The sequence below is a fragment of the Pelodiscus sinensis genome, chromosome 18 (assembly GCF_052426305.1).
Source record: "Pelodiscus sinensis isolate ZL-2025 chromosome 18, ASM5242630v1, whole genome shotgun sequence".
Taxonomy (NCBI): Eukaryota; Metazoa; Chordata; order Testudines; family Trionychidae; genus Pelodiscus; species Pelodiscus sinensis.
The window spans coordinates 34,099,128-34,125,068 of NC_143069.1; the positions used below are offsets into that span (position 1 = coordinate 34,099,128).

The 25,941-nt window shown below is 67.1% G+C and overlaps 3 protein-coding genes across 4 annotated transcripts; 2 read left to right on the forward strand and 1 right to left on the reverse strand.

Moving 5' to 3' along the window:
• The first annotated feature begins 1,491 nt into the window (after positions 1-1,491).
• On the forward strand, positions 1,492-17,047 carry SYP (synaptophysin). Its single transcript, XM_075918587.2, has 7 exons — positions 1,492-1,596; positions 3,254-3,319; positions 6,265-6,389; positions 10,188-10,386; positions 10,474-10,665; positions 10,791-11,094; positions 16,109-17,047. The coding sequence occupies exons 1-6, from the start codon at positions 1,579-1,581 to the stop codon at positions 11,088-11,090; spliced, it is 900 nt and encodes a 299-aa protein (XP_075774702.1). The 5' UTR covers positions 1,492-1,578; the 3' UTR covers positions 11,091-11,094; positions 16,109-17,047.
• Positions 17,048-18,448: 1,401 nt separating this feature from the next.
• TREX2 (three prime repair exonuclease 2) lies at positions 18,449-20,205 on the reverse strand. The gene is made up of 2 exons (XM_075918588.2): positions 19,905-20,205; positions 18,449-19,250 (listed from the first exon to the last, which is right to left on the reverse strand). Exon 2 carries the CDS (start codon positions 19,246-19,248, stop codon positions 18,592-18,594), a length of 657 nt encoding a protein of 218 aa, XP_075774703.2. The 5' UTR covers positions 19,249-19,250; positions 19,905-20,205; the 3' UTR covers positions 18,449-18,591.
• Positions 20,206-21,198: 993 nt separating this feature from the next.
• On the forward strand, positions 21,199-25,084 carry EMD (emerin). 2 transcript variants are annotated; one of them, XM_089770215.1, is made up of 7 exons: positions 21,206-21,440; positions 21,794-21,886; positions 21,970-22,050; positions 22,352-22,432; positions 22,682-22,782; positions 24,152-24,201; positions 24,329-25,084. In XM_089770215.1, exons 1-7 carry the CDS (start codon positions 21,359-21,361, stop codon positions 24,582-24,584), a joined length of 744 nt encoding a protein of 247 aa, XP_089626341.1. In that variant the 5' UTR covers positions 21,206-21,358; the 3' UTR covers positions 24,585-25,084. The 2 variants fall into 2 exon arrangements, with proteins under 2 accessions (XP_089626342.1, XP_089626341.1); XM_089770216.1 differs by lacking the exon at positions 22,352-22,432 and having other exon boundaries at positions 21,199-21,440.
• The last annotated feature ends 857 nt before the right edge of the window (positions 25,085-25,941 follow it).

Genomic DNA, 25,941 nt, shown 5'->3' on the forward strand with positions numbered 1-25,941 from the left:
ACCCCCACCCTCCAGCCAGCCCTTGGGATGCTCTGCCCCTCCGCTGGGTCCCTCCCTCCGTGGACCCCCACCCCCACCCTCCAGCCAGCCCTTGGGATGCTCTGCCCCTCCGCTGGGTCCCTCCCTCCGTGCACCCCCACCCCCACCCTCCATCCATCCATCCACCCACCCACCCTCCAGCCAGCCCTTGGGATGCTCTGCCCCTCCGCTGGGTCCCTCCCTCCGTGGACCCCCACCCCCACCCTCCAGCCAGCCCTTGGGATGCTCTGCCCCTCCGCTGGGTCCCTCCCTCCGTGCACCCCCACCCACCCACCCTCCAGCCAGCCCTTGGGATGCTCTGCCCCTCCGCTGGGTCCCTCCCTCCGTGGACCCCCACCCCCACCCTCCAGCCAGCCCTTGGGATGCTCTGCCCCTCCGCTGGGTCCCTCCCACCGTGCACCCCCACCCCCACCCTCCAGCCAGCCCTTGGGATGCTCTGCCCCGCTGCTGGGTTCCTGCCTTCCGTTCATTTTTCCCTCCATTCATCTCTGCCCGTGTCCCTCTCTTCTCTCCTCCCTGCACTTTCCCACCACCCAGCTCTTTGGTCTTTGCCCTGATCTGCTGGTTTTCTCCTTCCTCCCCCTAGTCCATCTTCCTGCGTCCCTGGGCCCTGGCTTTTGGGGTCCTGGCTCTGCCCCCCAACAGGGGGGCTGCGATGCACTTGGCCACGGGCTGATCTCCCTCCTGCCCTCCTGCCCTCCACACCTGCAGGGAGGGGGCGGGGCCAAGGGTGCCTCCTAGCTGAAGCCCTGCCCCCCAATGGGGGGGGGGGGAGATTTGCAGGGCTATGTCCTTCATGAATTCTAATTCTGTTCTCTGTTCTCCATGGGACTGGGGGGGCTGCACCGGGGGAGAAACTGGAGTGTCAGAGAACCCCCCCCCGGTAGCGGGATGGGGGAAGTACCTAGAGGCAGTACAGAAGTTGCATCAACCCAGATGCCTAGACAGGGGCTGGCCCCAGCAATAGAACCCAGGACTCCTGGCTCCCAGCTCCACTCCAACCACTAGCCACCACTCCCCTCCCAGACCCACGGAGGGAAGCCAGGTTCTCAGCCCCGCCCCTCCGCCTCTAGCCACCACTCCCCTCCCCAAACCAGGGACAGAACCCAGGAATCCTGGGTCCCCTCCCTCCTACTCTAACCACTAGTCTCCCCTCCCTTCCCAGACCCAGGGAGAGAACCTAGGGATCCTGGGTCCCCTCCCTCTCACTCTAACCACTAGTCTCCCCTCCCTTCCCAGACCCAGGGAGAGAACCTAGGGATCCTGGGTCCCCTCCCTCTCACTCTAACCACTAGTCTCCCCTCCCTTCCCAGACCCAGGGAGAGAACCGAGGAGTCCTGGCTCCCGACCCACCTCACCCCCGACACCGGGATTCGAACCCGCCACCCTCCATCCCCCGCTCCCTTTGCCGGGGAGTGACAGTCCCCCCCCCTCGTGACGTCACCCCTAGCTCTTCCCTCCTGCGGCTGACCCCCGCCGGAGGCTGTTCCGGATCTAGCCCTGCCCCCCTCCCTCCGCCTGTCTCCAGACAGCTCCAAGATGGAAGTCCTCAATCAGGTACGCACCTGGCTAGCTCAGCACCATAGACAGCGATCGGGGCGAGCGGGGATTCCACCGGGGGAGAGGGGGGGGGGGGCACGGGACTGTCGGCTCCCCCCCAGGCAAACCCCCCCGCACCTCCCCTGGGCTGGTGTTTTGCAGCAGCAGCTGGAGCGGTTACGTCCAAAGGCAGCGCCCTGCGAATCCGGGGGGAGGGGGCAAGCGGGGGGGGGGGCAGGGTATTTGCTGCAGACGGGGGGCAAATCTGAGCTGGGTGCGTGGGGGGCACAGAGGGGCTGGATGGGACGCGCTGAGGTTATCGGGGGTAGCATCTTCCCCGGCTGCAGATGGGGGGGGGGCTGAAAATGATGCGGGGGGGGGGGGCAGGTTGGGTGTAGGTAGCTTGCAGTTGGGTGGGAATTGCAGGCTGTTTGGTGGGGGGGGGGCGCTAGGGGACAGGGTAGCTCCCTGCTGCAAGGGGGGGGCGAATCCAAGATGGGTGCGTGGGGGGCACAGATGGGGGAGGATGGGGGGATCTGACATTAGGGGGGCCCAGCTTGAATGCAGGCAGACTGCAGTGGGTCTGGGATTGCAGGGCATGGGGGGGTTCTGGAGCTCGGCTATTCCCGTGCTGCAAAAGGGGGGGCGATGGGCTGGCCGTGTGGAGGGAGGCTCGGCGGTGGCGCTGGGGGGATGTTACCAGATATGTTGGAGTGGGGGGAGGTGGGGGGAGGATGACACCCCCCTCCCTTTGCAGCAGGGGTGGGGGCGGGGAAGGAAGATGGCTGACCTGCTGCAGTGAATTCATTGCCTGCCGTAGCGCTCGGGTGGGGGGGGGGGGGGTTTGGGGGCTCACGCAGGGAGGGGGTGAGACTATTCTCCCACCAGCTGCTGCTGCAGAGCCGGGCTTGGGGGGGCAGGGAACCCTTGGGTGCAGGATGTCTTGGCTGGAGGAATAGGAGGGTGCAGACCGGGGGGGTCGCGGGGGGGTCTAACTCGGGATAGCGAGTTTGGGGGTGAACATAGGGCCACAGGGGTTGGGTGGATATAACCTGGGGGGGCAGAATATTCCCCCAGCTGCAGCAGGGTGGGGGGGGAATGCAGCAAAGACCCCCCATTGGGCAGGCGGGGTTGAGGGATTCAGGTGGGGGGGGGGCTGCTTATGAATCGAGGTTAACATGGACCTGCCCCCAGCAGGGGGGGCCGGCCTGGGGGGGCTGAGCGCACTGAGGCCTTTCCCGTATGGTTATTCCCCGTAGGGAGCCGTGGGAGGAACCGTCTTGAGATGGGTTTTCTCCCCAGCATGGGCAGTGGGGTCTGGTGGCCAGGACTCCTGGGTTCTCTCCCTGGCTCGGGGAGGGCAGTGGGGACTAGCGGTTAGAGTGGGGGGAGCTGGGAGCCAGGACTCCTGGGTTCTCTCCCTGGCTCAGGGAGGGCAGTGGGGACTAGCGGTTAGAGTGGGGGGGGCTGGGAGCCAGGACTCCTGGGTTCTCTCCCTGGCTCGGGGAGGGCAGTGGGGACTAGTGGTTTGGGGGGGGGCTGGGAGCCAGGGCTCCTGGGTTCTCTCCCTGGTCGGGGGGGGGGGGGGGGCGGGCTGGGCGTAAGGGAGATGGCAGCTGTTTTAATATCCGTCCCGCCCTGCCCCCTCTGTCTCCGCCTCCGCCTGGGTTCCCAGCTCGTGGCAGGGGGGCAGTTCCGGACCCTGAAGGAGCCGCTGGGGTTTCTGAAGCTGCTGGAATGGGTGAGTGCCCCGCGGCCGGCCCCAGGCCCTGGGGCGGAGGACTCCTGTTTGCACGGCCTCTGAGCTGGCCTAGGCCTGGGGAAAGGCCCTGTGCCCCGCCCCACCTGAGGAGCAGGATGGCGAGGGAGGGGCTGTGGGGTGTGGGAAGGGGACGGATGAACAAGGGGTTATCACAGCCTGCTTGCCCGGCACTCCTGGGGAGATCAGACAGCGAGACACTTCCAGGCCCCTGCTGCTAGTTCTGGAGCACTTCCAGACTCCCCTCCTCCTCCTGCTGGTTCTAGAGCACTTCCAGACTCCCCTCCTCCTCCTGCTGGTTCTAGAGCACTTCCAGACTCCCCTCCTCCTGCTGCTGGTTCTAGAGCACTTCCAGACTCCCCTCCTCCTCCTGCTAGTTCTGGAGCACTTCCAGACTCCCCTCCTCCTCCTGCTGGTTCTAGAGCACTTCCAGACTCCCTCCTCCTCCTGCTGGTTCTAGAGCACTTCCAGACTCCCTCCTCCTCCTGCTGGTTCTAGAGCACTTCCAGACTCCCCTCCTCCTCCTGCTGGTTCTAGAGCACTTCCAGACTCCCCTCCTCCTCCTGCTGGTTCTAGAGCACTTCCAGACTCCCTCCTCCTCCTGCTGGTTCTAGAGCACTTCCAGACTCCCCTCCCCCTCCTGCTGGTTCTAGAGCACTTCCAGACTCCCCTCCCCCTCCTGCTGGTTCTAGAGCACTTCCAGGCTCCCCTCCCCCTCCTGCTGGTTCTGGAGCACTTCCAGACTCCCCTCCCCCTCCTGCTGGTTCTAGAGCACTTCCAGACTCCCCTCCCCCTCCTGCTGGTTCTGGAGCAATTCCAGACTCCCTTCCCCCTCCTACTGGTTCTGGAGCACTTCCAGACTCCCCTCCCCCTCCTACTGGTTCTGGAGCAATTCCAGACTCCCCCCCCCTGGTTCTGGAGCACTTCCAGACTCCTCTCCCCCTCCTGCTGGCTCTGGAGCAATTCCAGACTCCCCTCCCCCTCCTGCTGGTTCTAGAGCACTTCCAGACTCCATTCCCCCTCCTACTGGTTCTGGAGCAATTCCAGACTCCCCCCCGCTGGTTCTGGAGCACTTCCAGACTCCCCTCCCCCTCCTGCTGGTTCTGGAGCAATTCCAGTCTCCTCCCATCCTGCTGGTTGTGGAGCAGTTCCAGACCCCCCCCCTCCTGCTGGTTCTGGAGTGATTCCAGATCGATTAGCGGGACATTTTTGCCACGTTCTAGACCCATGTACCCAGCTGGTTGTGGAAGGGTTCCAGAGCCCTCAGCCCTGCGGGTTCTAGAGCCATGCCCCGTCCCCGGATCAGACCTGTGGGCCCCTCCAGCCTGGCATCTCCCCACACCAGGCCCAAAGCCGACCAGCCAGGTCTCCACTGCCCCGAGTGGCCCCCCCCAGCATGGGGCAGGGGGAGGGCGGGGGAAGCACGAGAACCGAGGCGGGAGGCCGATGCAGCCAGATGGACAATTGGGTCAGACGGGTTCTTATCTCGTCCCGGCTCCCTGTGGGGATTAGAGGGGGCGGGCCCAGCTAACCCTCGAATTACCCACAATTCCTCTGGGCTCCATCCCCCCGACCCTGGGTTTAATCTAGGCTGCAGCCAGCTCTCCTGCCCCTCCCCCCCCCCCCCCGCCCACAGCTCTCCTGCCCCTTCCCCGGGGATCTTACCCGCCCCCCCCACAGCTCTCCTGCCCCCCCCGCCCCTGCCCCCCCCGCCCACAGCTCTCCTGCCCCTCCCCTGAGGTTCTCACCTGCCCCCCCGCCCACAGCTCTCCTGCCCCTCCCCTGAGGTTCTCACCTGCCCCCCCCGCCCACAGCTCTCCTGCCCCTCCCCTGAGGTTCTCACCTGCCCCCCCGCCCACAGCTCTCCTGCCCCTCCCCTGAGGTTCTCACCTGCCCCCCCGCCCACAGCTCTCCTGCCCCTCCCCTGCCCCCCCCCAGCTCCCCTGCCCCTCCCCCGGGGTCTCACCTGCCCGCCCCGCCCACAGCTCTCCTGCCCCTCCCCTGAGGTTCTCACCTGCCCCCCCCCCCCCGCCCACAGCTCTCCTGCCCCTCCCCCGGGGTCTCACCTGCCGCCCCCCGCCCACAGCTCTCCTGCCCCTCCCCCGGGGTCTCACCTGCCCCCCCCCCGCCCACAGCTCTCCTGCCCCTCCCCTGAGGTTCTCACCTGCCCCCCCCACCCACAGCTCTCCTGCCCCTCCCCCGGGGTCTCACCTGCCCCCCCCGCCCACAGCTCTCCTGCCCCTCCCCTGAGGTTCTCACCTGCCCCCCCCCACCCACAGCTCTCCTGCCCCTCCCCCGGGGTCTCACCTGCCGCCCCCCGCCCACAGCTCTCCTGCCCCTCCCCTGAGGTTCTCACCTGCCCCCCGCCCACAGCTCTCCTGCCCCTCCCCCGGGGTCTCACCTGCCCCCCCCCCCACAGCTCTCCTGCCCCTCCCCCGGGGTCTCACCTGCCCGCCCCGCCCACAGCTCTCCTGCCCCTCCCCCGGGGTCTCACCTGCCCGCCCCGCCCACAGCTCTCCTGCCCCCCCCCGCCCCCCGCCCCGCCCACAGCTCTCCTGCCCCTCCCCTGGGGTCTCACCCGCCCCCCCCGCCCACAGCTCTCCTGCCCCTCCCCCGGGGTCTCACCTGCCCCCCCGCCCACAGCTCTCCTGCCCCTCCCCCGGGGTCTCACCTGCCCCCCCACCCACAGCTCTCCTGCCCCTCCCCCAGGGGTCTCACCCGCCCCCCCCCCACCCACAGCTCTCCTGCCCCTCCCCTGGGGTCTCACCCGCCCCCCCTTGCCCACAGCTCTTCTGTCTTTCTCCTGGGGGGTCTCACCCACCCCCCCGCCCACAGCTCTCCTGCCCCTCCCCCAGGGGTCTCACCCGCCCCCCCCCCCACAGCTCTCCTGCCCCTCCCCGGGGTCTCACCCCCCCTCTCGCCCGCAGCTCTTTGCCATCTTTGCCTTCGCCACGTGCGGGAGCTACAGCGGGGCGTTCCGCCTGAGCGTGGAGTGCGCCAACAAGAGCGAGAGCGACCTGAGCATCGAGGTGGGGTTTGGCTACCCCTTCAGGTGAGCGGGGGGGGGGGGGGCTCCCAGGGGCCGACCCTTCAGGTGAGCGGGGGGGGGGCTCCCAGGGGCCGACCCTTCAGGTGAGCGGGGGGGGGGCTCCCAGGGGCCGACCCTTCAGGTGAGCGGGGGGGGGCGGCTCCCAGGGGCCGACCCTTCAGGTGAGCGGGGGGGGGCGGCTCCCAGGGGCCGACCCTTCAGGTGAGCGGGGGGGGGCGGCTCCCAGGGGCCGACCCTTCAGGTGAGCGGGGGGGGGGCGGCTCCCAGGGGCCGGACCCTTCAGGTGAGCGGGGGGGGGGCGGCTCCCAGGGGCCGACCCTTCAGGTGAGCGGGGGGGGCGGCTCCCAGGGGCCGGACCCTTCAGGTGAGCGGGGGGGGGGGGCGGGGGGGGCGTGCGGGGGGGGGGGGCTCCCAGGGGCCGACCCTTCAGGTGAGCGGGGGGGGGCGGCTCCCAGGGGCCGACCCTTCAGGTGAGCGGGGGGGGGCGGCTCCCAGGGGCTGGACCCTTCAGGGCCCCGCACTCGCCTGCCCCCCCCATGCCTCCTGCGCGTCCCCCGGCCCGCCAGCCCCACCTGCTGCCCCCAGGCATTTAGTGCCACCCGGGGCGCCCCTGTGGCCAGTGCACAGGAGGGGGTGGGGCGCTTCCCTGGGGCCCCCCCCCGGCGGCAGACCACCCCCACATCCCACCCTGAGTGCTGCACCCCCACCTCCTCCCCCTGCCCCCAAACTCCACCCCAGAGCTGGCAACCTGCATCAGTCTGGAGCCTGCCCCCTTCACCCCCTCCTGCACCCCCCTACCCCCTCTGCCCCAGCCTGCCCCTTTCACCCCCTCCTGCACCCCCACCCCTCTGCCCCAGCCTGCCCCCTTCACCCCCTCCTGCACCCCCACCCCTCTGCCCCAGCCTGCCCCCTTCACCCCCTCCTGCACCCCCACCCCTCTGCCCCAGCCTGCCCCCTTCACCCCCTCCTGCACCCCCACCCCTCTGCCCCAGCCTGCCCCCTTCACCCCCTCCTGCACCCCCACCCCTCTGCCCCAGCCTGCCCCCTTCACCCCCTCCTGCACCCCCCACCCCTCTGCCCCAGCCTGCCCCCTTCACCCCCTCCTGCACCCCCACCCCTCTGCCCCAGCCTGCCCCCTTCACCCCCTCCTGCACCCCCACCCCTCTGCCCCAGCCTGCCCCCTTCACCCCCTCCTGCACCCCCACCCCTCTGCCCCAGCCTGCCCCCTTCACCCCCTCCTGCACCCCCACCCCTCTGCCCCAGCCTGCCCCCTTCACCCCCTCCTGCACCCCCCACCCCCTGCCCCAGCCTGCCCCTTTCACCCCCTCCTGCACCCCCACCCCTCTGCCCCAGCCTGCCCCCTTCACCCCCTCCTGCACCCCCCACCCCTCTGCCCCAGCCTGCCCCTTTCACCCCCTCCTGCACCCCCACCCCTCTGCCCCAGCCTGCCCCCTTCACCCCCTCCTGCACCCCCCTACCCCCTCTGCCCCAGCCTGCCCCCTTCACCCCCTCCTGCACCCCCACCCCTCTGCCCCAGCCTGCCCCCTTCACCCCCTCCTGCACCCCCCTACCCCCTCTGCCCCAGCCTGCCCCCTTCACCCCCTCCTGTACCCCCACCCCTCTGCCCCAGCCTGCCCCCTTCACCCCCTCCTGCACCCCCCTACCCCCTCTGCCCCAGCCTGCCCCCTTCACCCCCTCCTGCACCCCCACCCCTCTGCCCCAGCCTCCCCCCCCCCTCCTTCACCCCCTCCTGCACCCCCCACCCCTCTGCCCCAGCCTGCCTCCTTCACCCCCTCCTGTACCCCCCTACCCCCTCTGCCCCAGCCTGCCCCCTTCACCCCCTCCTGCACCCCCCACCCCTCTGCCCCAGCCTGCCCCCTTCACCCCCTCCTGCACCCCCCACCCCTCTGCCCCAGCCTGCACCCTTCACCCCCTCCTGTACCCCCCACCCCCTCTGCCCCAGCCTGCCCCCTTCACTCCCTCCTGTACCCCCCACCCCCTCTGCCCCAGCCTGCCCCCTTCACCCCCTCCTGTACCCCCCTACCCCCTCTGCCCCAGCCTGCCCCCTTCACCCCCTCCTGCACCCCCTACCCCCTCTGCCCCAGCCTGCCCCCTTCACCCCCTCCTGCACCCCCTACCCCCTCTGCCCCAGCCTGCCCCCTTCACCCCCTCCTGCACCCCCCTACCCCCTCTGCCCCAGCCTGCCCCCTTCACCCCCTCCTGTACCCCCCTACCCCCTCTGCCCCAGCCTGCCCCCTTCACCCCCTCCTGCATCCCCCTACCCCCTCTGCCCCGGCCTGCCCCCTTCACTCCCTCCTGTACCCCCCTACCCCCTCTGCCCCAGCCTGCCCCCTTCACCCCCTCCTGCACCCCCCTACCCCCTCTGCCCCAGCCTGCCCCCTTCACCCCCTCCTGTACCCCCCCACCCCTCTGCCCCAGCCGGAGCCTGCACCCAGACTCCAGCCCAGAGCCTTAGGCAGGTGGGGGAAGGGACCATACATCGGCCATAGGCCCGGCCACATGGGTCAGAGCAAAGGCCCATCCAGCCCAGCGTCCTGCCTGCCACCAACGGCCAAGGCCAGATGCCCCAGAGGGAGGGAACAGACCAGGGAACCGTCCGGCGAGCCCTGCCCTGTCGCCCATTCCCAGCCTTGGAGAAACAGGCCAGGGACACCCTCCTGGCCCGGCCTGGCCCAGCCATCCATGGACCCACCCTCCAGGGATTTCTCTAGCTCTTTGTGACCCCTGGCACAGTCCTGGCCTGCACAGCATCCTCCGGCAGGGAGTTCCACAGGTTGGCTGTGCACTGCGTGAAGAAAAACTCCCTTTGGTTTGCGTGAAACCTGCTGCCTGTTCATTTCATCTGGTGACCCCTAGTTCTTGTGACGAGACCAAGTCAATCACTTTCCCTTGTGCACTTTCTCCGCACAAAGGGAGTAGGCTGGGGGAGGAGGGGTGTGGTCTCGGGGTGTTCTGGGCACCACAAAAAGTTCTACACACCTGCCCTGGGGCAGTATTTCAGTATATGGACTAGCACCTCCAGTACGGACAGGGCTGTAGTCTGTGTACAGTGCCCTTGACTCTGGGTTAGACATGAGGATGCACTCGGGGGCTCTGCTCCTGGGCTGCCCGGGCTGTATTTCTAGAAGAGATGACGTGGTTCCTTCTGTACAGACCAGGGCTGTGTGTTTTGTATGGACTGCTCCCAGTTTTGACTGAGCTGGGCTGCAGTTCCTGGATGGGCTGGGCTGGTCGTACAAGGTATGGACTGGTATCTCTTTTCCAGGTCTGGTAGGTGTAGCCCATATATTGTTCGGCACCCCCTACGCAGGCCAGGCAGTATGCTGTATACAGACCTCTCTTGGGTTGACACTGGTCCCCGTGCCTGGAAAGTCTGGGCTATATACAAGCAAAATATAGCCCAGCACCTCTTCCACACACCGGTCCATATTTGCTTTATATGGACCAGTACCTCCTGCACAGACAGGGCTGTATTCTGTATATAGACAGCGTTAGTTGTCCTGGTTGCCATTCGCTGGTATTCCTGGGAGCTCTGGGCTGTATATACAACATATTGACTGGCACCTGCTGTACAAAACTGGTTGATATTTGTGGTCTATGAGCTGATGCCTCCTACACAGGCCGGGCTGTATTCCATATACAGACCGCCTTTGTCTGTGCATGAGTGGCCAGTGTTGGGGTCTTTTCCTGGGAGGTCTGGGCTATACATACAGTGTACGGACCAGCCCCTTCTAGATGACCGAGTCCCCTGCCTTATCCCCACCCCGTCACTGCCTCCAGACTCCACCAGGTCTATTTCAACGTCCCGGCCTGCAAGGGGACCGAGGTGGAGAAGGTCTTCCTCATAGGGGATCACTCCTCCTCGGCTGAGTTCTTCGTCACCGTCGCGGTCTTCGCCTTCCTGTACTCGCTGGCTGCCACGGTCGTCTACCTCTTCATGGAGAACAAGTACCGGGAGAACAACAAGGGTCCCATGATCGTGAGTGTGGGGGGCACAGGGAGCCGGGGGGGGAGGGACTCGGGGCCGGGCACGGAGCAGGGGTGAGCTCCGCCTTCGCTCCCCCAGGATTTCATCGTCACGGCCGTTTTCGCCTTCCTGTGGCTGGTGAGCTCGTGCGCCTGGGCCAAAGGGCTCTCCGACGTCAAGGAGGCCACCGACCCCGACAACGTCATCGAGGTGCTGGAGGTCTGCAAGAGAGAGGGGAACAAGTGCAAAGAGCTTCAGGAGCCCGTCACCTCGGGACTCAACACCTCCGTGGTGAGCCCCGGCCCCCGACAGGCCCAGCCTGGAGGGGATCGCCCCCCCCCCCCAGCCCCTGCCCTGGGCCGGGTGGGATCCGGCGCCCCCGACGTGCATTGACCCTGCCTCCCCCGCCGCTCCAGGTCTTTGGCTTCCTGAACCTGGTGCTGTGGACGGGGAACCTCTGGTTCGTGTTTAAGGAGACCGGCTGGAGCGCCCCCTTCGCCAAGTACCCGCCGGCCGCGCCGGAGAAGCAGCCGGCGCCGGACACCTTCGCCGACTCCTACACCCAGGGCACGGGCTACGCGCCGCAGGATTCCTATGGGCAGCAGGGGGGCTACCAGCCTGAGTACAGCCAGCAGGGCTATGGGCAGCCCGACCCCTACAGCCAGCAGGGGGGCTACGGCCAAGGAGCCCCCACGTCCTTCTCCAACCAGATGTAGACGGGTGAGTGGGGCTGGGAGGGGGCGCTGGCTGGTGCGGGCTGTGGAATGTGACGGGGGGGGTGTCTCCCGGGCATGGGCGGCAGCAACCCACGCCCTGCCCCTTCCAGATGAGGCCACACCCCTTCCAGATGAGGCCACACCCCTTCCAGATGAGGCCACGCCCCTGGTGCCAAGCCCCGCCCAACCCAGCCCGATCCTTCCTGGCCACTGGTAGGAGAGACCTGAAATAGGTGAAAATCAGGAGGGGGGGGGATGCTTCCAACGTCTCATTTGCCCAGCTGTGAAAATCTAAATTGCCGCCCATCAAACGAGAGCTTAAAACCCGTAATGGTGCACAGCCGTGGAAACGTCCATCGGCCCGACGCGTCACCGCCACTGGCTTAGCGGTGCCCATTTCGACTGGGAAAAATCCCAAATCCCAAACCTGTCACCGGGCACAGCCGGGGAATTTGAATCGGGGAACATAAAATTGGTTTGAGAAAACTTGACACCCGTAGTTGGACACGGCTGTTAAAATTTACATTGCGAAAATTAAACCCTCCAAATGCTGAAACCCGCTCATTTTAGCTGCGAGTGTTTAAACTGGGTAACAACGTGGCTCCAGACCCGGACCTTTGCACAGCTGGGCAGCTTTAAACGGGTACAGCTGCAAAATGCTGTAGCCCCCCTTCCTCGGAATCGTGAATCCCAACGATTGGAACAAAGCAAACGCTGCCAAGCCCCATGTCAGTTAATTACCTGGTTCACCTTTTTCAAGGCTTTTCCCATGTCTGTGGCTTTGCTAATGAACAGGAACGCGAGGGCTGAATTGAATGCTCTGGGCCTGTATTAGCCACGCACACCAGCAGCAGTGAATAGAGCAGGACCTAAGGAGACAAGCAGTGGCGCGCTCTGGTTTGGCTAAAATAAACACAGAATCTACTCTAATAGCACAACGGAGCTAACAACACCTGTCTCCACTCGCTGGTGGGGAAGGTGACTTTGTTTAGCTTTTTGAGCCCTGCGGAACATACCCCGCTGGTGCCAGTTGCTTATTGAATCTGGTGGGGGTAACACAAGAGAGGAGAAACAATCCAGCGCTGAAGCGGAAGACACTGAAGGCTTCTTTAGTCAACCCTTTCACGTACTTCCCCGGGAATTATATTTCCAGTTTCGTCTTTGTCTTCCTGTTTAGCACCTGTGGCCTTTCTCTACCATCCCTGGCTCTATACTGAATTCTATTAAAACCACAGGCAAACTATAATGAGGCGAGGAGTTCCGCAGGTCGATAGATAAGTGGGATGCTTCTTTGGGTCTGTTACAGATTCTCAGACAGGACCGCTGTGCTCATCTAGTCTGATCTTCTGTATGCCACTGGGCTTCACCCCGCTGATTCCTAGAGCAGCTCTTTCAGAAACCCATCCCGTCTTGATATCAAAATTCCCCTTGCCGGAGGCTCCCCCCGAGCCTTAGGAAAACCATCGGATGGTGAATTCTCTTGGATAGTCCTTGAGGCGGTGGGGGCAACGTTGCAGCTTGGCCAGGGGGTTCTCTGGCCGGGGGAACTTTCTGTTTCAGGCTGCTCAGCTCCTGCCCCAAAACAAGGCCCCGCCCAGGTGTGGCAGGCAACCTTGTTTCCCACCCCTGGGCGCATCCCATGGCGGCTTCTCCTCTCTGTGGCCCGTTCCAAGCCCCTTCTCCGTCCCAGCCTCTAGCTGGCGAGTCCCCTGTCCACTCCGCCCCCTTCCGGCGCAAAGTTCTCCCAGCTCAGCACGGTGCCAACCTCGCCGTGTCGCGTTCTGCCCCAGCCTGTGCCCGTCGCAGCCCGTCCCTCGGTGGCCTGGCTGCCTCTCCGCGCCGGGTGTCCCTGGGTCAGCACATGCTCTGCTCCAGAAGTGCCGGTTGCAGATCCACTCTGCACGGATGGGGGGGACGCTTTCCCGCTCCTTCCCGCGGGAGCTGTTGTGCAGAGACACCCGCTGCGGAGGCGTCGGATTAGCTCAGGCTGTTCCCCTGGTGCAAAACTCCCCCAGCCTCGTGGTGTTCATCACGCACACACGCAGCGCCGCCATCTGCCCCTGCTGTCTGAGGCCGTTGGACGTTTGTACCTGGGCTCTAGCAACGCCTGTATCGCCTGCCCGGTGTTCCCACAGCGCTTGGCGGAATACGCCCTGATCTCCGTGCGCCGCGCCTCGGCCCGCGCCCGCCTTCCCGCACTGCTCTTAGCTCAGCTACCGTGTGCAGCAGGAGTCGGGGCCGCGGGTGTGACGCCAAACGGGGGTCGCTGGCGCTCTGTGCGCGGGTGGAAAGGCAGCTGGCTCTCCGCCAAGGCTGCGGCGCAAACGCTGTCTCTCCGCGAGCACGCTCGGTGTTGCTCCAGGGGATGGCGACCCAGCCCAGCTGGCACGTGGGACTTGCAGGCCTGGCCGACAGGCGGGACGGATGTTTCTCGGGGCGCCAGCGGGTGCTTCTTGCTCCCTCTCCCGGCTGGGTGTCCCTGGCTTTTGGGATCCCATTTCTGCACCGCGCTCCGAGCTGGCTCCTCTTTCCGATTGGAGATGGCCAGCCGGGGCAGGAGGCCTCTCTAGGGGCTGCCGCCCTAAGACACGTCGGGCCACGGCCGTCAGTGCAGCCGGTTTGGTCCATCCGTCGGCCGGTTGGCTCCGCTCGGCCGTGCTTGCTCCTCCGGGGCCCACGCTGTCCCGTGTCGGACACGGCCTGCCCAGCCGCTTTCCCCCGGAGCCTCGGGATCTGGGGGTCTCCTGGCTGGGTCGGGGACCTGGCCGCTAGCTCGGCTGCCGGCGAGCGACTGCAGAGATTGGTTTCGCTCCTTTGCCGTCGCCGCCTGCCCCGGCCTCGCGGTGCCGCTGGCCCGCGTGTGTCTGAGGACAAGTCGGAGCCACTTTCGCCACCGTCCTTACGAAATCCACGTGAACGCCGCGGGGGCGGCCTGGCAGTTACGCCCCAGGGTTGCAAGACTTCTCTCCCGCCCCCGCCACCTCACCTTCCTTGAGAGATTTGCATCATTTCCCCCTCCCCCCGGCCGCATTGGGCCACAGGCAGAGGCTCCTAACAGCCGCCAGCTCTTCCTTAACCTCTCCGCGGCTGGCCGGAGGCTCACGGCCGTCCGGAAATTCCTCATCTCGGGTCCATGGGGGTCTATGGCTTGAGCTGAGATGCGGGAGACCCGCCAGGCTGGGACAGGACTCTGACCACGTGTATCTTCACCCCACGCCAGCCTGAGCCTTGTGGCCAGGCGCTAGAACCCGAGCAAGCCCGTCCCACCCCCAGGCCAGCAGGCTGTGCCCCCCCAGGAGAACAGTGGGGCCCCTTGGACAGCAGAAAGAGAAACACAGGCAGCGATGCTGGGGTGGGGCGTAGGGGCTGTTGGTACCAGGGGGCCCGGTGCTGAGATGCGGCCAGGGCTGGGGTGGGGCGTAGGGGCTGTTGGTACCAGGGGACCCGGTGCTAAGATGCGGACAGAGCTGGGGTGGGGCGTAGGGGCTGTTGGTACCAAGGGGCCCTGCGCTGAGATGCGGCCAGGGCTGGGGTGGGGCGTAGGGGCTGTTGGTACCAGGGGGCCCGGCGCTGAGATGCGGCCAGGGCTGGGGTGGGGCGTAGGGGCTGTTGGTACCAGGGGGCCCGGCGCTGAGATGCGGCCAGGGCTGGGGTGGGGCGTAGGGGCTGTTGGTACCAAGGGGCCCGGTGCTAAGATGCAGACAGAGCAGGGGTGGGGCGTAGGGGCTGTTGGTACCAGGGGGCCCGGTGCTGAGATGCGGCCAGGGCTGGGGTGGGGCGTAGGGGCTGTTGGTACCAGGGGGCCCTGTGCTGAGATGCGGCCAGGGCTGGGGTGGGGCGTAGGGGCTGTTGGTACCAAGGGGCCCGGTGCTGAGATGCGGCCAGGGCTGGGGTGGGGCATAGGGGCTGTTGGTACCAGGGGGCCCGGTGCTGAGATGCGGCCAGGGCTGGGGTGGGGCGTAGGGGCTGTTGGTACCAGGGGGCCCTGTGCTGAGATGCGGCCAGGGCTGGGGTGGGGCGTAGGGGCTGTTGGTACCAGGGGTCCCGGTGCTGAGATGCGGCCAGGGCTGGGGTGGGGCGTAGGGGCTGTTGGTACCAAGGGGCCCTGCGCTGAGATGAGTCCAGGGCTGGGGTGGGGCGTAGGGGCTGTTGGTAGCAGGGGGCCCTGCGCTGAGACGTGGCCAGGGCTGGGGTGGGGCGTAGGGGCTGTTGGTAGCAGGGGCCCGGTGCTGAGATGTGGCCAGGGCTGGGGTGGGGCGTAGGGACTGTTGGTACCAGGGGGCCCGGTGCTGAGATGCGGCCAGGGCTGGAGTGGGGCGTAGGGGCTGTTGGTACCAGGGGGCCCGGTGCTGAGATGCGGCCAGGGCTGGGGTGGGACGTAGGGGCTGTTGGTACCAGGGGGCCCGGTGCTGAGATGCGGCCAGGGCTGGGGTGGGGCGTAGGGGCTGTTGGGCCCGGTGCTGAGATGCGGCCAGGGCTGGGGTGGGGCGTAGGGACTGTTGGGCCCGGTGCTGAGATGGGGCCAGGGCTGGGGTGGGGCGTAGGGGCTGTTGGGCCCGGTGCTGAGATGCGGCCAGGGCTGGGGTGAGCTGTTTTCATACAGGGCCTTCACCGCGTCTGCTGGGTTGTTATAATGTGTGTGGGGGGGGGGGGCTGGGAGTGTCAGTGTGGCCCCTAGGGGACCCCGAGGAAGGAAAATGGGGCACCGGGCGGGTGTTGCTTTCGAATTGGTTTAGCCCCCTGGATTTCAGAGCGGCAACAGGGTCAGGCCCACTAGACCACAGTCCTTACCCACCCCCAAGAGCCAGGGATAGGCCATCACTCCCAGCTCCTCTCCCCCCCCCGCTCTAACCACTAGACCTCACTCCCCGCCCAGATCTGGGAAACCCTGCAGTGAGGGGAGGGTGAGGGGGCAGAGAAATGCAGGATGTGGGTGCCCGGCCAGCAGGGGGCGCTGGCTGCATGTGTTATCAATGACCTTTGCCCCCTACTGTCTCTCTCTCTCTCTCTCCCTCCAGGTCTCCCCCCCCAGCAGGGGGCGTCATGAGGAGGAGACGCCCGTCCCGCCCCGCCCCCCCATGTCCCCTCTCGGGGGGGCTGGTGGGGGGCCCCCAGGATGAATGTAGATGTTCGTGCTGTTTATATATATTATATATATGAGAAACTACAACTCTAGATAGCTGCGTGCCCCTTCCCCGCCCCCCAGCCCGAGTCTCGCTAAGCCTGCGCCCCCTCCACCCCCCAGGCCCAGCAACAGATAGCTGCACCCCTTTGGGGAGGGGTCAGGTCTCTTGTGGTGGCTGGGGGGCAGCGGTGGGGGTTAGCTGGGAGAGTCCAGTGTTTCTGGGGGGATGGGACCAAGGAGGGTACCTGGGGCATGGAGGAGGGGCATGTGGAGGTGTCCCTCTTCTCTGCTGGGGTGTCACCTGCTGAGAGGCTACTCTAGGAAATGGGGGACCACCCCCCGCCCCCACTCCCTGCCCCTTCTGCAGGGCTCAGGTGGGAGGGGGTACACTGGGGCCTTTCCCTAATACCCTGATTTCCACCAACGGGCGTGGGGTGGGGACGGGGGGGTAGAACCCAGCTGTCCGGGGGCAGCATGTCTGTACAGCCACCCCTTCCCCACAGCCACCCCCCGTCCCCTCGCCCCGTCCCCAGGGCCCCCTGCCCGCCCCCCCGGTAGCACCGCCTATATATCTCTATACGCCATGTCTGTGCTCCAATGCGTGCCGTGCTCGTGAGTTTGGGTTCGTTCGTTCAGCCCCCCCGCGCCCCGCTCGGTGTCGTGAGATTTATTTTTCCTCCCATCTCCGCCAAACGGAAACGGACGTTGACAAAGTCGAGGCAAAGACGAAACAAGGCAAACGCCCGAAGGCCCCTCAGTCCGCCCCACCAGCAACCCCACGACTATACAGAACAAGCTCCCAATAAAAAGAGAAAGAGGAAAAACCCTTTCACCCCGTCTCCTCTCTCATTTCTGGGGGGGCCTGGATAGACAGGGGCCTCCCACCCAGCCCTGAGCTGCAGCCACCTCTGGGGTGGGGCCTGGTTAAAGGGGCACCCACAGTGGGAAATGAGGTTCGGGATGATGGTCGCAGGCAGGACAGCTGCCCCCGATCTCGCCGGGCCCCAACCTGGCACGAAGGCTTGGCTGAGCGAAGCACGGAGCTCACAGCGTGACGTGTTTGTTAGCAGGAAATACGGGGGGGGGGGGGGGGGATGAATTACTCCCTCCCAGTAAAATCAGGCGCTGGGTACCCCCATTTCCTTACCCAACCCCCGAGCTGAGAGCGGCCCCCAGCTCGTTCCCTGTGTGTCAAAGCCCCTGCCCAGAGACCTGTTGTGGCCGGGGGGGGGGGCTGGCTTGAACCGGGCAACTCTCCCCCAGCAACCCAGCCCCAGCTGGAACCTGCCAGAGCAGAGGAGGGGGGCTTATCCCACAGCCCCCACCCCGGGATAAGCCCCCCACCACGAGGAGAGGTGGTAGTCCCAGCACCCTGCTTCACCCCAAACCCATCAGCCTGGCCCCACCCCAGAACCCTCCCCTCCCCTCCCGGACCCCAACCCTCTGCCCCCCTGAACCACCCCCCCAGCCAAAGCAGACACTCGCACGCACCCCTGTGCACACACATTTATTCCGCACATGGATGGAAAAGATGAGAGGGAACATTGGAGTCCGCCCCCGCTGTAACCCCCAGCCCCCCCTCCCCACCCAGACACAAGACAGACCCCAGGAGTCCTCCCCCGCTGTAACCCCCAGCCCCCCCTCCCCACCCAGACACAAGACAGACCCCAGGAGTCCTCCCCTGCTGTAACCCCCAGCCCCCCCCTCCCCACCCAGACACAAGACAGACCCCAGGAGTCCTCCCCTGCTGTAACCCCCAGCCCCCCCCTCCCCACCCAGACACAAGACAGACCCCAGGAGTCCTCCCCTGCTGTAACCCCCAGCCCCCCCCTCCCCACCCAGACACAAGACAGACCCCAGGAGTCCTCCCCCGCTGTAACCCCCAGCCCCCCCTCCCCACCCAGACACAAGACAGACCCCAGGAGTCCTCCCCCGCTGTAACCCCCAGCCCCCCCTCCCCACCCAGACACAAGACAGACCCCAGGAGTCCTCCCCTGCTGTAACCCCCAGCCCCCCCCCCACCCAGACACAAGACAGACCCTAGGAGTCCTCCCCCGCTGTAACCCCCAGCCCCCCTCCCCACCCAGACACAAGACAGACCCCAGGAGTCCTCCCCTGCTGTAACCCCCAGCCCCCCCCCCCACCCAGACACAAGACAGACCCCAGGAGTCCTCCCCCGCTGTAACCCCCAGCCCCCCACTCCCCACCCAGAGCCAACACAACCCAGGTAATGGCTCGCAGCCCCCCACCCCCGCTCTAAGCACTAGCCCCCACTCCTCTCTGAGAACCCAGGCGTCCTGGCTCTCAGACCTCTCCCCCTCTTCCTTCCCCCCAGAGAGCGCCCAGGGCTCTTGGCGCTCACTGTGTGCTGGGGGGCTACATGGGGGTCACGTCCTCCCAGGCTCGGGCCTTCTCTGCCGCCCAGCCCATGAGGGCCGGGGCCCGGGCGAGGAAGATGGCGAGGAGGGTGCGGACGTCGCCCTCGGCCGAGTGGGCCCTGTCGGGCTCCCTGCCGAAGAGCCCCCGGAACAGCGCCCCCAGGTTGTAGCCCCTCTCGCTCCCCAGGCCCAGCTCCTGCAGGGCCCTCAGGGTGTCCAGGCAGCCGGTGCCAGGAGGCAGCTCGGCCCCCACACGCGCCAGCTCCGCCCGCAGCAAGGGGAAATCGTAGTCAAAGCCATTGTGGGCCACCAGGCAGAGGGGGGCGGCTTGGCGGGCCAGGAACCCGCCCAGGGCCCGAGCCACGGCCTGGTCCAGACCCCGCTTGCCGTTCTCCTGCAGGCCCTGCTGGCTGAGCCCCGTGATGTCGGCGGCTTTCGGGCTGAAGGGCTTCAGGGGGTCGATGCACAGGGTCAGCTGGTCCAGGATGCGGGGCAACTGGGGGGCGCCAGCGGCGTCCTGCGGGGGGCGCTGTAGGAGGGAGCGGCGATGCAGGGCGAAGAGGCACAGCTCAGCCAAGCGGGGGCGCTCCTGGGGCAGGCCGGTGGTCTCCAGGTCCAGAAAGACGAAGGTTTGGAAATCCTGAGGGGCCAGCATGGCTGGGGTCGGAGAGGAAGAGGAGTGAGGGGAAGCAGGTGATGCGGCTGTCTCTGGGGTAGAGCAGGGAGCCAGGACTCCTGGGCTCCGTCCCCAGCAATGGGAGGGGAATGGAGTCTAGTGGTTAGGGCGGGGGAGGGAGGGGCTGGGAGCCAGGACTCCTGGGCTCCGTCCCCCCCCCGCAATGGGAGGGGAATGGAGTCTAGTGGTTAGGGCGGGGGAGGGAGGGGCTGGGAGCCAGGACTCCTGGGCTCCGTCCCCCCCCCCCCCCCGCAATGGGAGGGGAGTGGAGTCTAGTGGTTAGGGCGGGGGAGGGAGGGGCTGGGAGCCAGGACTCCTGGGCTCTGTCCCCAGCAATGGGAGGGGAGTGGAGTCTAGTGGTTAGGGCGGGGGAGGGAGGGGCTGGGAGCCAGGACTCCTGGGCTCCGTCCCCAGCAATGGGAGGGGAGTGGGGTCTAGTGGTTAGGGCGGGGGAGGGAGGGGCTGGGAGCCAGGACTCCTGGGCTCCATCCCCCCCGCAATGGGAGGGGAGTGGAGTCTAGTGGTTAGGGCGGGGGAGGGAGGGGCTGGGAGCCAGGACTCCTGGGCTCTGTCCCCAGCAATGGGAGGGGAGTGGGGTCTAGTGGTTAGGGCGGGGGGGGGACCAGGACACTCACCTGCTCAGTGACTGCGTGCCTCAGTTTCCCAGTGTGTGCAGGCGCCCCGCTCTCCCTGCAGGGGTGTCTCTCGCGGTGCCCTGGCGCTGTGTGAGCTGCGGGCGGGCGAGGGCAGGACACCTGTTTGGGGGGGCGGGGCGCTCGTGGGGAAATCGAAACTGGCCAAGGAGAAGTGATGAGTCACACGGGCTCGTATCTCCCGCGGCCTTCTGGGGGCGGTGAGCGCCCTGCCCCCCTCCGAGGGCCCAGGGGCCCTGCCCCCCCGAACCCAGGCGCCCTGCCCCCCCCGAGGGCCCAGGCGCCCTGCCCCACCGAACCCAGGCGCCCTGCCCCCCCCGAGGGCCCAGGCGCCCTGCCCCACCGAACCCAGGCGCCCTGCCCCCCTCCGAGGGCCCAGGGGCCCTGCCCCCCCGAACCCAGGCGCCCTGCCCCCCCCGAGGGCCCAGGCGCCCTGCCCCACCGAACCCAGGCGCCCTGCCCCCCCCGAGGGCCCAGGCACCCTGCCCCCCCGAACCCAGGCGCCCTGCCCCCCCCGAGGTCCCAGGCGCCCTGCCCCCCCCGAGGGCCCAGGCGCCCTGCCCCCCCGAACCCAGGCGCCCTGCCCCCCCCCGAGGTCCCAGGCGCCCTGCCCCCCCGAACCCAGGCGCCCTGCCCCCCTCCGAGGGCCCAGGGGCCCTGCCCCCCCCGAGGGCCCAGACGCCCTGCCCCCCCCGAACCCAGGCGCCCTGCCCCCCCCCGAGGGCCCAGACGCCCTGCCCCCCCCGAACCCAGGCGCCCTGCCCCCCCCCGAGGGCCCAGACGCCCTGCCCCCCCCCCCGAACCCAGGCGCCCTGCCCCCCCCCAGGACCCAGGCGCCCTGCCCCCCCCCGAGGGCCCAGACGCCCTGCCCCCCCCAGGACCCAGGCGCCCTGCCCCCCCCCCCAGAACCCAGGCGCCCTGCCCCCCCCCAGAACCCAGGCGCCCGGGCTCAGCGGGGCGGGCGGGGAGTTCCCCAGCTGGGAGGGGGCGTTGCGAGGGGCGCGAGACCGTTGCCAGGGAGGGGGGGGGGAAGCTGGGCGGACACGCGGGCTAGGGCGTTGCTAGGGCGGGCCGAGCGAGCCGTTGCTAGGGCGGGCCGAGCGGAGCGGAGCGGGGCGGGGCGTTGCTAGGGCGGGCCGAGCAGAGCGGGGCGGGGCGTTGCTAGGGCGGGCCGAGCGGGGCGGGGCGAGCCGTTGCTAGGGCGGGCCGAGCGGGGCGGGGCGTTGCTAGGGCGGGCCGAGCGGGGCGGGGCGAGCCGTTGCTAGGGCGGGCCGAGCGGGGCGGGGCGTTGCTAGGGCGGGCCCAGCGGGGCGGGGCGTTGCTCGGGGCGGCGCGCTGCGCCCTTGCCGGCCCCTCCCCCGCGTGTCACTTCCTGTCGCCGCTGGCGCCTCCTGGGCCCGCTCCGCGCCGGAAGCGCCCGCCCCGCCCCGCCCGCCATGGAGCGGTACCGGGACCTGTCGGACACCGAGCTCGTCGCCCGGCTGCAGCGCTACGGCATCGCGCACGGGCCCGTCGTGGGTACGGGGGGGAGGGGCGCTGGGGGGGGCCGCGGGGGGGGATCTGGGGGGGGCTGGGGGGCCGCGAGGGGGGATCTGGGGGGGGCGCTGGGGGGCCGCGAGGGGGAGCTGGGGGGGGGGCGCTGGGGGGCCGCGGGGGGGGGATCTGGGGGGAGGGGCGCTGGGGGGCCGCGGGGGGGAGCTGGGGGGGCCGCGGGGAGGCAAGAGAAGCAGGCTCTGGGGGGCAGCCAGCGGGGTGTGATGGGAACAGGCGGAGCAGGGATCGGGGGGGGGCAGAGACATTCTGTGAGCTGTGGGGGGCAGGGCACCGTGGGCCCCACCTGACCCCCCCCCCCCTTGTCTCCCGGCCCCCAGGATCGACCCGGAAGCTCTATGAGAAGAAGATCTATGAGTTCGAGAGCCAGCGCACCAAGCTGTCGCCCCTGGGGGGGTCTGTGAGCTACTCGGGTGAGTGGGGGGCCAGGAGGGCTGGGGAGGAGCCAGCAGCCGTAGCCGCTGACATCCCCCCCCCCACTTTTCTGTGTGTCCAGAGCCCAGCACTACCAAGACCTACATCCAGGAATCCTACAGCTACCGCCCGCCAGAGGAGCGGCACCGCTACGGGGACGACAGTGAGAGGGGGCTGCGGGGTGGGAGTGAGGGCCGTGGGCAGAGCTTGGGGGTGGGCAGCCTGGGTCGGGCAGGGCCGGAGGGGGGGGCTGGGCTGGCAGGGGCTGTGGGTGGCAAGTGAGGGGCGCCAGCAGAGCTCAGGCTGGGATGAGCAGCAGACTGTGGGTTGGGAGTGAGGGGCATGGCAGTTTTCCTGGACTTGGGGTACAAAGGTTGGGGCATCTGGGGGTTCCTGTCTCCCATGGGGGGTGGGGGGCTAAAGGTGCCCTCCCACTAATCCCTCCTGTGTGTCTCTGCCTCCAGATTCCAGCTCCACCAGGACGTACACGCGGGAGCTGTATGATTTTCCTCGCCGAGAGGGTCGCACCAGCTACCTTGGGGATGGTGAGGGGGGCAGGCATTTCCTCTGGTGCGGGTGCAAGGGGGGTACAGAGCAGGGAGGATGTGTGGGAACACAGAGGGGAGGGGAAGCTTTGTAACTTCTCAGGCCTGGGCCTGACACCCCATCCCCACCCCGTCCCCCAGGCCACATTGACATTCCTGCACCAGGGAGTTCCAGGGGTGGTGCTCTGGGGGGGGTGGGGGGAGAAGAGCCACGCCCAGCCCCTATCTCACCCCACTCCTCCCCCCCAGATGTGGACAGCGAGTCTTACGAAGAATCTTCCTCCTCCTCCTCCTCGTGGTTCTACGGGTCAGGCCCAGGTCCCATGGGGGAAGCCACTGCCCGCCAGCCGGTAAGTCAGGCCTTATTTGGGGGCAGGGATCTGGGGCAGGGGGCAGCTCCAGTTCTCTCCCTATGCTCTCTGCCCCCCGCCCCAACCCAGACTCTCACACTGTCCCTCCGCTCCCTCCTACTTGGTCCTACCACATCTGACCCCCAATTCTGCCCCATCCCAGCACCCTGGGGCAATCCTGCACTTGGCTGCTGGTCCAGCCTGGCAGGCTGTTGGCGGCTGGGTGATGGGAGGGGCTGGTGAAGCTGGAACTAAGTTGGGTGATGTTGTGTGGTGTAGAGTCAGTCCCTTGCTGGTTGCTCTGCATGGGCTGTGGGTGACCCCCGCTGGCGGCTGTCCGGAAGCATGACCCAGCAGCAGGTGCCTGGCCGCCCCAGGGCACCTTTGTAACAAAAATGTCAACTTTGTAACTGTTAAAGCACCAGCTGTCAGCATAGCCTACCCAAGCAGAGCAAGTACCCTGAACCACAGCCCGAGAAGCGGTCCTCGCTGGCTGTTGCTGTCAGTAGCCCGCCTTTCTTTTTTTTGAGTTGAGTGTCTGCGGAAACCGAGCTTTGCTGGGCTCGATCGATAAGAATCGAATCCTTCCCGCTGGCTCTGCCGCTCCCGTCATGGCAAACGAAAAGGGGAATCGCTGGACTCTAGCTCCTCCCTTTGGTCCCCCCGAGTAAGGCCTCGAGTGTGACTGTCGGGCCCGGGCGCGCTCCTGTTGAAGCACACGCAACCCTGGAGGTGCCCTTAATTCAGTTTAGGTCTCTCCCTTTCGAAGGGAGCTGAATTAAGGCCACTTGCTCTAGTGCTAGAGCACGAAGGGCCCCGGCTTGCCTCTGCGCCCAGCGCTGCCGGGCTGGCACTGCTTAGTGTCTGCTGTTCCAGAGCCAAAGAGGGTGCAGGGGGAGGGAGACTCCCCAAGGAAAGGCTGGTGGTGCAGCGTGTCCCGTGCTGGAGAGATGCAAATGACTCCCTAGACAGAGCCAGGGTATGTGGCTGAGCGAGCTCCTGCCCCATAGCTGGACAGCACCTGCAGCCCCCCATGCCTGGAGTAACCTGATGATTGGGGCCCTACCAATTTCACTGCGGTAGAAAATGTGCCAGGGCTCCCTCCCCCCCCTTAGCAGCCCTCCCCCCACAGCTCCCCCTCCCCTCTTCCCTGTAGAAGCAGCCATCTGTGTGTTCCCTCCCTCCCCTGCAGACTGCTCTGCACGGGCACCTCAGACCCCGGAAGCGCCCAGCTGTGGCAGCAGCACAGAAGTGAGGGGACAGGCCCAAGGGCCTTGGGGGGGGGAGGTTTCAGGTGAACACGTTTGCGAACCAGGCGGGTGTGAAATTGGCCAGCCTGGGGCGTGACGGCCGATGCTTTTCCTTGCAGATCGGCGAGTCCGCGGCCTACGCCCCCAGCAGGACAGAGGAGGCTGAGAGGTGAGACGCAGTTGTTGGGGTAGGGCCCCCCTCCGAGGGGCCAGCTGGCATTGACGGGAGGGGGCTGGAGTCTAAGGGGGGAGCTGTGGGGGTGACTGAGCACTAACTTCTGCCCCTTCCCCCGCAGGGACAGCGTCTCCTACCAGCGGGTTTGCCAGACCCGGCCTGCCCCGCCCCCCATGCGAGTGGAGCCGCGTCGTGCCATCCACCCCCTGCCCCGTGGGGGACCGGGGGGGGCTGCGGGGGAAGGCTCCCGGCGCTTCCTGCCCCTCTGGCTGCAGCTGCTGCTCTTCGGGGCACTGGCCGCCTTCCTGGCCTACGTGTACTGCGTCCTGCAGGGCGGCACCAACGACAACCCCTTTGCCCAGCACCTGGAGGAGTGAGGGGCCCCGCCCCCACTGGGGACACGCCCCAGGGCCCCTGTCTCACCTTGCACCTGGGGCCTCACCCCCTCCTCCCAACTGCCTCTGCTCAGGGATGGTCATTGGGGAGGGGTCCCACAGCTGCCCGCCCACTTCCAGCGGGCCGGGGTGCCTACTGGCGCCCAGCGTATTTACGTAGGGCCTAGGCGAAGTGCCTCCTGGCTCCACCCTGCCCTGTGCGTAGCCTAAGGGGGGGATTTCTACCCCATCCCCCCACAGGTAATGCAATGGCAGGGAAGGGGCCATGACCCTTGGAGGAGGGAGCCCTGACACCTCATGCAGCTCCTGCCCTAATCCAGGCTCATCCCTTACCCCCCCCCCCCCCCCCCCCCCGGCCCCCGGAACCTCCCTGACATACCCTGGTCAGGAGAGGTCGTTGTCCCACACTCGAGTCCTTCCACTCCCCTGGGGGGGATAAATCCACCCCCCTCCTCTCTGGGGAGGGGGAGTTGGTCTCGAAGGGGCAAATATTCGCCATATGGTGCTTTTTAGCTTTGCTTTTATAGTGGGCTTCGGCAGGTGGTGGTGCGGGAGGGGTGGGGGGTTGCTGCATTTTCTAGCAAACAGGTTTGCTGTTCAAACAGACCAGTCATGAAGCCACTCAATAAAATTGGGGCTTTTTTGGTTGTTTTGTAAAATTTGGGCTTGCTTCATTGGGGTGGGGGTGTCCACTGCCCCCTAGAAGTGCCCCAAACCAGCCACCCCTCCCCTGGAATCAGGACTGCTGGGTTCTCTCCCTGGCGCTGGGAAGAGAGTGTCTCTTGGGGCTGGGGGAGAGAGACAGAGGCTGCCTGAGGGAAGCCACAACAGCCCGGGTGTCCCACCTGGCTCGGTTTGGGGACACGTTGGTCTGTGTTCTTGGCGCTCGAAGGCCATGAAAACCAGCCAGCCTTGTCAGGCAGCGTGGAGCCGGGCAAAGCCTCCGGTAGCCTCAGGGTGACCCCTCACCTGGGCTGGGGTCGAGAAAAGGGGACTAAGTGTCTACATGGGGGGGGTGTCCAGTGGGGGCTCCGTTCCACAGTCTTCAGGCGCAGGCAGTGGTGGACAGTGCAGGCCTTGTTACACGGCATCGTCGGAGAGTTCCTTGTCGCGGGGTGTCAGAGCCTGTCTCCCCTACGTAGCACCAGGAGCCCTTGGGAAGAGGCTGGGCTGGACTCGGCAGACATCTGAGCGAAACGTCGGGGGGGCTTCGTTAACAGCAGGCACTGAAGGGTGAGCAGCGTCTTGTGTCTGTCTTCCTAGCCCCCCTCAGCTGAGGCCGGCAGAGCTGCCTTGGGGAACACGGGTGTGGGGGGAATCCATGGCTCTGGGCCCCATA